This window comes from Phascolarctos cinereus, unplaced genomic scaffold (assembly GCF_003287225.1).
Source record: "Phascolarctos cinereus isolate Bilbo 61053 unplaced genomic scaffold, phaCin_HiC Scaffold_726;HRSCAF=1367, whole genome shotgun sequence".
Classification (NCBI taxonomy): domain Eukaryota; kingdom Metazoa; phylum Chordata; class Mammalia; order Diprotodontia; family Phascolarctidae; genus Phascolarctos; species Phascolarctos cinereus.
This window is the reverse complement of record NW_027556098.1, coordinates 364,489,824-364,502,181: the sequence shown is the minus strand read 5'-3', so window position 1 is coordinate 364,502,181 and position 12,358 is coordinate 364,489,824. Positions and strand designations below refer to the sequence as shown.

The following is a 12,358-nucleotide window of genomic DNA, read 5'->3' as shown; positions in this document are numbered from 1 at the left end:
TTTCTTGGGAATGATACTGGAGTGGTTTGCCATCATCTTCTCCAGCTCATTTTACAGATGAGGAAAACTGAGGCAAACAGGGTTAAAGTGACTTACCTAGGGTCACATAGCTAACGTCTGAGTCCATATTTGACCTCAGGTCTCCCTGATTGCAGGCTCAGTGTGCCATCTAGCTGCCCAGCCTGATCATACTCAGTAGTAAAAACTAGGTGCTTTCAACCAGTATACATTCTTCCCAGTTAAGACATGCCACTTGACATCAGAGGGGACTCTCAGCAGCCACGGAACACTCTTGGACTCTCAGGGAGCTGGCTGCCTTTCTTCCCTTATCTCTGCCCTTTTTTGTGGGTTGTAAGGCTAAAGGTCTGGCACGTGGATTTGTCCACTCAGATCCCATGGCAAGCAGAAAAAACCCTCCCCTCATCCCAGTTCAATTGAGGTCATTTACAAAGGCATAATTGCATACAATTCTTTAATCATGAGAAATTAATCTTTTTTTAATCAATGCACCTTGGTTGTGGAATCATGAAGAGAAGAGGAGATAGGAAAGAGATATTTATTTAGGCTAATACTCATATTTTACAGATGAGGAAACTGAGGATCAGAGAAGGAAAGTAATTTCTCCAAGATCACACATGCAGCAGTCCCTTTCACTCCAAATCTTTCCATCCTACCACCCAAGCAGTGTCTGTCTAATCAAGGTAGGCCTGCTTTGGGCTAGAGTGAAGACTGGGGCAGAGAAGAGATAGAGTTCCCCATCAAACTCAGATCCCGCCTTGGCCTAAGGCCATGCAGGGACTAGCCCACTTACCCCCAGACAGTGGCAGACACAACTCTGCTCAAGATATTAAAACCTAAATATTTATTAGTATGTATTTACAGAGAAGAGGATAAGTGGGAGCCAGCAGCAGAAGCTGGGGGAGGGGAGGGAAAGGACAGACAGAAGACAGACCAGGAAGGTAGACAGAACTTACTGGCACTGGAGAGGACACAGACACCATTGGAAGGGACAGGATTTATGTTGCATACTTTAACTACAGCGATTGTAAGACTGGGTCTACTTACAGGGCAGAAACACTAGAGATGGGGTTCGGGGGGACAGGGCCCAGAGGTCACAAGAGTCCTTGCCTCCTCAGAGAGGTTCCCCACCTCCTCCCCCCACCTCCCTGGAAGGCATCCATCCGCTTCCGCAGCCACCCCCCTACCAGCCCATTCTCAGGTAGGGGAGCAGGGCCAAGAAGAGACAGAGGGAAGACTGGAGGGCAGCTCAGATGATGCTGGTAGGAGCAAAGACAGGGCCCACACACAGAGTGTCTGCAATCTCCCAGCCGCAGGACAGGGGTTTACACATGTCCTCTGCGTCCTCTTCTGAAGGCAAAAGCCTGCCTCGCACTGCTTCCCTGTGGGTGAGAGAAGCTCAGTAATCACAACAATAACTAGCATTTAGAGATCTCTTTAAGGCTTACAGAACACTTGCAGCACTGAACATATTCAGTTCAGTTCTTTTTTGGTCATGTCTGACTCTTCATGACCCCATTTGGGGTTTTCTTGGCAAAGATACTGGAGGGTTTGTCATTTCCTTCTCCGGCTCATTTTACAGATGAGGAAACTGAGCCAAACAGGGTTAAGCTGTTATACAGCTGGTAAGTGTCAGAGGCCAGATTTGAACTCATGAAGTGCTTCCTCTGTCAAACTGAGACCTGGGAAAGACCTTAGCTTAAAAAAGCCAAGGCCTCCCACTGTATCCAGGGCCATCTCCAGGCGTCCTGATCTGTATCTCATCACTAGACCAAGATGGCTCCAAAGGAAAAAGTGAAGCTGGTGAACTTTGCATAGCCCTCCCTCACTTAAATCCACTTAAATCCCTCACAATGTCATGGCACCACCTCCCTGATTCCATGCTCCTCTTCAAGAACAGAGGTGAACAACAACAGAACAGAATGCTTTACAAATATTATCACCATTGGATCCGACAACTCTGTGAGGTAAGTACTCTTATTGTCTGGGTTTTACAGATGAGGAAACTGAGTCTGAGAAAGGTCAAGTAACTTGCCCTGAGGCAAGATTTGAACTCAGGTCTTCCTCACTCTAATTCCAGTACTCTCTACACTGTGACACCTACCCCGTCCCTAAGTCATTAAGAACAGGAAGGGATCATAGACATCATTTGAGCATTGCAGATTCAGAGCTGGAAGGGTTCATAAGAGTCCATCTATTCTAATCCTCTCATCCCAGCAGTGAAGCAACTGAGTCCCAGAGGGAAAGTGACTTGCCCAAGGTCACACAAATAATAGGTAAGCAGAGCCGGGATTCAAAGTCAGTTCGCTCTGACTCCAAATCCAGCCCTCTTTCCACTCTGCCACATCCTATGGGTTATGCCCAGAGTTTGACACAGTACCTGACACATAGTGAACACTTAATAAGTGCTCATTGACTGACTGCTGTTCTCCACCTCAATGTGGTCAGTACCAAGCTGGGGCTTTTTACCCAGAGCCCCACACCCAGTCAGTCAATGACATGTATTAGGCTCCAACTGTAGGCACTGTGCTAAGTGCTAGACATATAAAGAAAAGTAAAAGACAGGCCTTGCCCTCCAGTACCTTCTACTGTGCTGGCTCTGCTGACTGTGTGACCTTGGGTGAGTCACTTCCTCCCTCCTCTGAGCCCTAGTGTCCTCAGGTCTAGACTGTGGGGGTTGGGATAGATGGACTCTAAGGACACTTTCAGCTCTGGGACCTGGAATCCTATGATCCTAAGCATAGTATGTTCACAGATAAGTAATCTGAGAAGCAAAAGAGCATTACAAACTGGGGGAGGCTTTATGGAAAGAGCTTTCATCTGAGCTAAGCCTTAGAACAGTGAGGTCAAACTTGAATAGAAAGTGGGGCCACTGAACGGTCCATTAAGATCCCTTTGGGCATATATTGACTTAGAAAACCACATATTAACAGTATCTCTGTTTTGTTGCATATTTATTGATTTTGTTAACTATTTCTCAATTACATTTTAATCTGGTTCAGCCCAGTGTTTGACACCTCTGTGGATGAGGTGGGAGCATATTCCAGAAATGGAAGAGAGCGTAGGAGAGAAGGCACAGAGCAGAAAATGGAATATTTACTTCTGGGAACAGATACGTAATCCAAGGGGAGGGGAAGATTGATAGAATGGCTCACCATTTTCTTCTCCAGCTCATTTTACAGATGAGGAAACTGAGGCAAACAGGGTTAAGTAACTTGCCCAGGGTCACACACCTAGTAAGTGTCTAAAGCTGAATTTCAACTTAGGTCTTCCTGACTCCCTGCCCCACACTCTAGCCACTGTGAAGATGAGTCTTTCTGACCCCAGGCCTGGCATTTATCCACTTTACCACCTGGCTGGCCCAATAGGGTGAGGCACAGCATCCCAAAAGAGGGAAATGAGACTCTGCCCTGGTCAGACCACATTTGGGGTGGTCTCTGGGAATCTTTTAGGAAGGCTATGACAAGTGGGAGAAGCATGGGTTCTAAGAAGGCTTCTCCTGGAGAAGAGAAAGCTTTGGAGAGCCATCATAGGGAAAAATGGCTAACTCCCTTCAGAGGAATAACATCCCCACAGAGCTGTCCAAATGCTGAATGGGTTCCTGCTCACTGGAGGTCTTCTATCCTTTGTCAAGGATGCTTCCTGAGGGGCTTCCTGGTACAGGTTGGACTAGATGCTCTCTAATGTCCCTCTGGATGTTGAGATTCTATTATTCTGTCCGGAGGCACTTGTCCAAAGACAATACACTGAATTAGTTATTGATAGGGCCATTTGTGCACCAGCTGCCTCTCCGCTCCAGCCCCAAGCCCCAGGCCCCTTACCAGGTGACTCTAGACATGGCATAAGTAGTCTGGCAGGTTTGGCGCCCACTGCAGGAGGCTGTCATGCTCACAGTGTAGGCTCCCATGTTCTCAAAGATGAGCCAATCACCTGGCTGCAGCTCTGGCAGCCAGAGCCCTCAGCCACCCGGTCCAAGTCATCACAGGTTGGGCCCCAGAGACTGCTGCTATACACACGCTGATCTGGAGATGGTTTCTAAAGACATGGAGGGGAAAAAGGCAACAGTCACTAGAGAGACCCAGCATACCCTCCCACAGGACAAGGACCAAACCACGGACCTGGCAGATGACAGAGACAACCGCGTCATCCCCAACTGAAGCCTGGAGAACTTAGAGACAGGAGGGTGGAATGGAAAGACCTCTGAATTGGGAGTCAGGATCACAAACCTAAAGCTAGGAGGGACTTCAAAGGGCCATTTGTTCTACAGAAGAAGAAAATGGAAAAGGGGGAAAGCAGTTATCAAACGTTCACTATGTATAAGCACTATACCAAGATCTGAAAGGGCAGCCAGGTGGTGCAGCGGATAGAACACCAAGCCTGGGTCAGGAAGACTCATCTTTGTGGGTTCAAATCTGCCCTCAAGACACTTCCTAGCTGTGTGACCCTGGGCAAGTCACTTAAACCTGTCTGCCTCAGTTTCTCATCTGGAAAATGAACTGGAGAAGGAAATGGCAAACCCCAGTATCTTTATGAAAAAACCCAAATGGGTTCATAAAGAGTCAGACACAATTGAACAACAAAAGAGGGGCTAAAAATACAAACAGAAAGCCAAGCAAGACAGTCTAGCTAACCTCAATGAGTTTACATTCTAAGTGAGGGAGATACATATAGGGGAGATCAGCTGCAGAAAAGATGAAAAGGCTCAGAGGTCCTTAGGGCACATTACTGGGAAAGGGGGATCTTGGTGGGATGTAGGTAGGAAGAACTAGAGAACAACCACTAGGGTCTCACATCAGTCTAGAGGGCTCCACCCTCCTCTGGGCAAATGGGATTAAGGCTGGGGCTAAGGCTTAGTGACATGCCCAAGACCACACAATTTTTTATAAGTGGCACAGGCAAGATTGACAGAGCCAAAATGGCTGCTTCCTAGTAATGGCCTCTCATTCCAAACTTGATGTTTTTTTCACCATACCATCCTAGGTACACCAGCTTCCCAACCCTCCCCACCACACAAAGAGAAAGACAGAGAGAGAGAGAGGCTTAGATATCAGCTCTTGCATTCACTAATATCACCCTGGACAATCATTTCTCCAGGTCTCCTGCTCCCCCTGTGTAAAAGAGATGGATGGCTACAGCAGCTGATCACTAAAGTCCTTTCTGGCTCACAGTCCTAGGTCTGACCCCACCCATGTACCCAGCCCACCTTATTTCCATTTCTTTCCAACAGAAAACCTCTTTTCGCACAGGAGCCTGCTTAGATAACAGAATCACAGAATTTTAGAGTAGGAAGGGACCTTGCTTACCCTGTAATCCCAACCTAGATTCCCCCCCCCCAAAAAAAGAATCCTCATGATAGCATACCCAACAAATGGTCATTCAGCCTTTGCTTAAAGAGCTCTGGTAGGGGCAGCTAGGTGGCACAATAGATGGAGCTCTTGCCTTAGAGTCAGGAGGAACTGAGTTCAAATCCGGCCTCAGACACTTGAAACTTACTAGCTGTGTGACCCTGGGGCAAGTCACTTAACCTCGATTGCCTCATGAAAAAAAAAAGAGCTCTGGTAAGGAGGAATCCACTGTCTTCTTCAGGCATCCCGCTTCACTTACAAGTAGCTCTGACTTTTAGGAATTGTTACCTTGTCAGCAAACCTAAATTTATCACCCGTTGCTCCAGGTTCCAATCTCTGGGGCAAGAACTGGGGTGCAGGGGAAAAAGCAAATACTCACTAAGCACCTACTACGTGCTGGGCATTGTGCTAAAGCACTTTACAAATATTTCATTTGATTCTCACAACCCTGGGAGGTAGGTGCTATTTTTATCCTCATTCTACAGCTAAAGCAAAGGTTAAATGACTAGCTCAAGATCACACAACTGGTAAGTGTCTGAAGTCACATTTGAATTCAGGGCTTCCTGAATCCAGGCCCAACATTCTATCCACTGCACCACCTAGATGCCTACAACAAGTCTAATCCATCTTCCAGATGGCAGGCCTTCAAATATCTGAAGATGATCCATGCTCCACCTGCAAAAGCCTACTCTTCTCCAGGCTAACCATGCTCAGTTCTATCATGATTTTCATATGGCATGATCTGAAGGTTCCATGCCAGCCAACCTGGTGGCCCTCCTCTGGATATTCTCCAGTTTTATCGGTGTCCTTCTCAAAATGCATGTCTGTCCTCCACCTTCCACTCTCCCCTTGCATACATCATGCACATTCCCATCTCACCTCAGAATTCTCCCTGCTAGGGTTGCCATACTCACTATCAGGCCTGATCCAAATCCTACTCACTAATATATCTGAGCTCTCAGGTACACCCTTAGAGTAAAAGGTGAAGTCACAGATTAAGCACCATTATCCAGGGCTGTGATGTTAAATGTTTAACCACCAACTTTAGGGAGAGGGGGAGAGAATATATGCATGATACACTTCTAAGATTAACTTGCATTATTAACACATTTTCCATCACTTTCTTAAGCCTCTACAATCAACAAAACAATAAATCAAGCCCTGATTTGTAACATTTGATGAATTTGAAGGTGAAAATGCTCATAATGAAAATTTAACAATCAGCTCTCTGAAGCCATTAATCTGGCTCTAGCACACCTCTCACCCTATCAGAATTACGGTTTAGATTGTCCTTTAGAAGACTTCTCATCAGACTCAGTGTGTATCTGAACACTAATCCTTTGACAAGCAGGGATGGCACCAAGCCCTCCAAGAAGACAGTCAGAAAGACATAAAGACAAACACAATTTCCCCACACTACCTCCCTGGAAGAATAACTTGTTCTCCTTACACATACCTGGCATAAGTGTGCCTACTCCAACAAAGCCATGGACATCTGTTCTCTGTTGGTGTGCCATGTGGTTCCTAAGATTGTACTACTATTTAGCCTCAGTTGCTCCACCTGTAATCTGTGGTCCACCTCCTCAGGCTCTGAACAATTGTGGACTGCGTTCAATCTTGAGGCCTCTCCAAAAGTCATTCCTCTGGCTCACGCTGCCCCTCACTCAGAAAGACCTCTGGGAAATTTCAGAATATAGCTGAAATATAGCTCATGTCTAGTGTTATGATTGAAATAAAGGTAAGCTGAGACACAAAGGCTAGCAATTACCAGTAAAAGGGGTCTCTCAGTTTCCCAGCAAGCCAAAAGGACCCCTGAAGATGGGGACAGCTTTCTTTTATAGATAAAAGGAGGGGCATCCAGAATAGAAAGCAGCATCATAGATGGGGGAAACAGTATGATTGATTACAAAGCTTGTAGCAATCACAGGTATGAAGAACAAAATTGACTGGAAATTGGAAATCAGGGGCTAGGAATGACCCCTGTCTTCAATAAGTTCAATTAAATGAATATTTATTAAGCACTTACAATGTGCCAGGCACCGTACTAAGTGCTGAGGATACAAAAAGAGGCAAAAGGTAGTCTCTGCCCTCAAGGAGCTTACAATCTAACAAGGGAAACAGCATGCAAACAAATATATACAAAAAAGGTATACACAGGAAAAATAGGAAATAATTAAGAGAGAAAGCACTGGAATTAAGAAGCCTTCGTTATATGAGTCCACCTGCAAGGACAGTTTAGCGATAATGGACCAGACTACTTTGGATAACAGATCAGACTCCCAAGTATTCACCTGCACCTTTCAAGGATAACAGATTTCCTTGAGGCAAGAATAGAACAGTAATTAGCAAGACAACTGAACTTCTAAACTTAAGTCGGAGTCAATGAGTGATTACAGGAAAGCTGAATCTCCCAACTTAACTCTGAAACAAATGAAACATGACTTAGGCAGTCACAAAAATGTTGGCAGTAATACAAAATGAAATCAATAGCAAAATGGAATCAACTTGATTTTCCCAATTTTGACTAGGTCTCTTTCAGTGTGGAGGAAGGGTCCTTTCTTCCTGTACAAACACTCAATGTAGCAATGTATATACTGGGCATAGGAGAGCCTTTATTCTACCCCACAGAAAATACAAAGACAACATAATGAATCACAGTAGATCAGGGATAGTAATATAATTCCCCTTCCCTCTTTCAAGAGTCTCGCTTTTTTCCAAGAGCTTATGCTAGCCTCCAGATTCATAATGCTACCTTATCGTCTGTGCTTCTTTTGGATGGGAAACTTAGGGAAGCTAGGAGAGAAACCTCCAACATTCCAGTCAGAAGAGTGAGTGTATTCACCTGTCCAAGGATGGCCAGGTTTAGGATATCTGAGCCATTTCTAGAAACTGGGGTGGAAATACCTAAGCTAAGTGTACCTAGGACCCCACACACACTGAGGGCCAGGGACCATATGCACATGTGTGGAACTTCAGTTCTGGGGGCTACCTGGAGTTTAGCCAGTCTGGAGAATTAGCCAGGATCTGTGCCTCTGTGCAGGGGTCTTAGAGAGAAATCCTTCCTGGCCTAGGCTCCAGGCTGGGAAGTTTGACCTGGGCCCCTGCATAAGTCCAGATAGCAACCTTTCTATATCTTCTCATCCTGTCCAACGTCTTGTCTATCCCCTTGCAAATCCTTCCCAGGTGTCCCCCCAACAAAGAGCTGAGAGCCTTTCTACAGATCTCAACCTTGCCTGGACATCAGGGCAGTAATACAGGCTTTTCACAGATCTTTAACTTCAATCAACATGACCAGTCCATCTTCCTTTTCCAATCTCCATCCTTCATGCCTCTTCTGCATCATTTTCAATGAGTTGTATTATTTTTAAATCATAGCCATTTGAGCATATTCTGTCCCACTCACTACTTGTCCTATACTGAACCTTCCCCTTAGTAACAAAGAAAAACAGTCAAGCAAAAACTATTGATAACACTGTTCTCATCTCACAATAAATGCAACAGCTTTTCTCCACAAGCTAGCTTCTTTCTACCTCTCCAATCTTGCACTTAACTCCTTTTCATGCACTTTTGTCCAGTGATACTGTGAATTATTTGCTGTTCCTCCCTCCCCTCCCCTGACTACTGAACTCCCTGGCTTCCTTTAAAATCTCACCTTCCACAGGTAGCCTTCCCTAAGCCCTCTCAATTCCAGCATTTTCCCTCTTAATTATTTCCTGCATGCAGCCTGCTTGGTATATATTTGTTTGCATGCTGTCTCCCTCATTAGATTGTAAGCTCCTTGAGGGCGGGGACTGTCTTTTGCCTCTTTTTGTATCCTCAAACACTTAGCACAGCATCTAGCATATAGTAGGTGCATAATAAATATTTATTGGATTGAATTTGCCATCTCCGTGTCTTAGTACAGGCTGTCCTCCATGCCTGGAACATTCTCCTTCCTAATATCCATCTCTTAGGATCCTTGGCTTCCTTTTAGTCTCAGCTCAAGGGCCATCGCCCTACAAGAGGCTTTTACCAGCTCTTCATCTTCTGGAACATTCCCCACAAAGGTTATTGTGGTCAGAGGAATATATACCAGAGTCCCTCATTTCCCATGAAGTCTGGACTAGTTCTTTTCCTTAAAAGGCATTGAAAGCATCCTCCAGACTTAAGCAACTCAGGAGACTGAGGGCTTGAGACATTGACATCAATGCCAGAGTGCCAAAAGCCATAGGGAGAGAGTGGAGAGGATCCATCGGATTTTTTCCTCTAAATGACTTCTTTCATCCCAGAATCAATTAAGATTTGTGTCTGTCCATCTATTCTGGACTGTGGCCCTAGAGAACACTCCCTGAAACCTTTGCCTCACCCCTGAGTCTTATTCTACTGACATTTCCCTTTTCCTCTTCTCCCACTAGGCCAGGCAACTGTGGTCCCTATACTAAAAAGATTGGCCCTACTAAGCCTGATATGGTCTTAACCTTGGGAGACTAAGATGTCCGCTTCATATCCCCTTGTCCAGTTTTACAGCTCCCTTGCCTTCATAAAGGTCACTCCCATTCCCTTACAATCCTGGACCCATTGGCATTGCCCAAGCTAATGAACAGGGGCTCCACATTGGAAGCACAGGTCTTGGTGAACCCAACATTTCTACCTCTTCAGGGACCACACCTCCACAAGCCTTAACACTGGGCCTCATCACAGTGTGGTGATGACCTTGTTGTCTTGAAGGGTATGCCAACAGAAGATAAACTCTGACAGGCTCAAACAGGCTGTGTCTGTAACCCTAGGGCCAGCCTAGCTAGCTGAGAAAGCTCATCAAAAATGGGCTGGTCACTGGATGAATTCATTGGCCACAGCAACCTATAGAATCAAGAAAAATACAAAATGTCCCTCAGTCCAATGGGGCCCCCTTCTGCTGCTGCAGTGATGGTGTCAGAGTGGTAAAAGAGGGCAGGGGTGATAAGAATCATGTGGCTTGCAGACCATCTATAAAATATTAATTGAACTCCCAGGCTCTGAATATGAGATTCCTTGTTCAACAACTAAATATATTTATACACTACTGGAGGAACTGAGCTAAGTCAATAGAGGCATGTTGGCTATTGATACAAGACAGGACATAGGAGGAGGCTACTAGGGAGAAAGATAGTTCATAGGCTGCCCTTGGGGAGGCAAAAATAAAGGAGCTGGCAGAATCAACTTCACTAAGTATGTTCCCAAAGTCAAAGAGAGATTTCATTTCACAGGACATTTTCTTTTCTCTTCTTGAAGGGCTCACAAAGACAATGAGCAAGGAGGAGATGACTGTGGCAGTTTACCGTACCTCTGATGATAACAGCTAGCATTTATTTAGCACCTACTATGTGCCAGGCAGTAGTAGATCCAGATGTGGTGACACATGCCTACAATCCCCAGAGACTGAGGCTAGAGTTCAGAGATGCAGTAGGGCTAATGCTGTCAGGTGACCACAGAGAGAGAGAGAGAGAGAGAGAGAGAAAGGAAGCATCAGTTAGCAGTGTGGGACTTATGTCTAAATCGTTTGGGTGCAATTCAACTTCACAGAATGAACTGTGTAGTTCATTCCCATGACAATTATATAGGGGGTGAGAAACAGTTATGAGAAAGAACTACCCACATTAATTGAGGGCACTCAAGGTACAAACAAGCATCACAAAAGGTCCTCCCCAGCATAACCCACAACTGCACACCAAGCAAAAGATCACATTGTATTTAGTGTACGTTATTTTTTAAAGTATTTTCCTCAGAGGGTGGTCAAAGAAAGTTCCCATTTCATATACGCAAAAATATTAACAGAGGCACTTTTTGTAGTAGCAAAGAATAATAATAGCTCACATTTATATAGCCCTTTAAGGTTTGCAAAGCACTCTACTATCTCTTTTGGTTCTCAAAATAACCCAGGCAGGTTGGTCTTTAACATGTGTCTCCAGGAACCTCTGGAAACAGCAAAGTGGACCAATGTCCCAAGAAAAAGCCTGTCCACTCTTTTCTTGGTTTGAGGAAGAAGAGCCAAGAGATAGGATGGAGGTTGGAGAGACAGGCTAAGGGGAGGAAAAGGGGGCAGCAAGCTAGTAAGCTCGGAGAGCTTGAGAGCTACAAGCAAGGGTGTGCAGGTAAATATTTAACAGAGGCTCTCCAGAAGAAGAAAAAGTACAAAGGACATATTTTTAAGTTTAATCTGTATTATTAACACCAGACAACCAACAAAATAATAAACCGAGCTCTGATTTGTGGGGTTCTCCAGTTTCCAAGATGTAAATGCTCACACTGAAAATTTAACTATCAGCTTTCTAGAAGCCACATGGGTCCAGTTGGGTTCAGCACACCCCTGGCTACATCTGTGATTGCTATCTCTATCACAGATAGAGGAAGATGCATGTTAGCTGAAAGTGCTCGCCTCTTTTGGATGGAGGCCAAATGGAAGACAAATTTCCTATAGATGGTGAATTCCTTCAAGGTGTTCCCATTTATGGATGACTTCATGGGGATTGCATCAAGCCCCAGAACATCTCCATGGTACTTCTTTAATGAGATGCACAACTGCTATTGTCTAGATTGTGACATGCAGCTGGCTAGGAAGCCCATTGAGTTAATCCATCAGTACACATACCATGGTCAGGCATTGAAGATGCCCAATAACTGAGGTCAAGGATGACAACAGTGAGTTGTACTGTACTTGAGAAATTATATCACTATTCTGATAATTCCAATCTTTTTAACCCTAATATTTAACTCTAATAATAGAAGCAGTGGATGGCACTGTGGATGGAGCAATGGGCCTGGAGTCAGAGAGACCCAAATTCAAATCCTGCCTCAGACACTTAATACTGTGTGACTCTAGACAAGTCCCTAACCTCTATCTGCCTAAGTTTCCTCACCTGTAAAGATGGAGATAATGATAATACCTATCCTGCCAGGGTTGTTACAAAAACAAAATGAGATAACATTTGTAAAGTGCTTTTCAAAATGTAAAGCACTATGTAAATGTTAGCTCATAT

General features: G+C 44.9%; 1 protein-coding gene across 1 annotated transcript in view; it reads right to left on the bottom strand.

Annotated features, from left to right (window-relative positions):
- Positions 1-455: 455 nt before the first annotated feature.
- Positions 456-12,358, bottom strand: part of AZIN2 (antizyme inhibitor 2) — a 33,197-nt gene continuing 21,294 nt past the window's right edge. The window contains 3 exon segments of the mRNA XM_020983465.2: positions 456-1,400; positions 3,840-3,972; positions 3,975-4,053. Coding sequence (XP_020839124.1) covers positions 1,268-1,400; positions 3,840-3,972; positions 3,975-4,053 — 345 coding nt within the window. The 3' untranslated portion in view covers positions 456-1,267.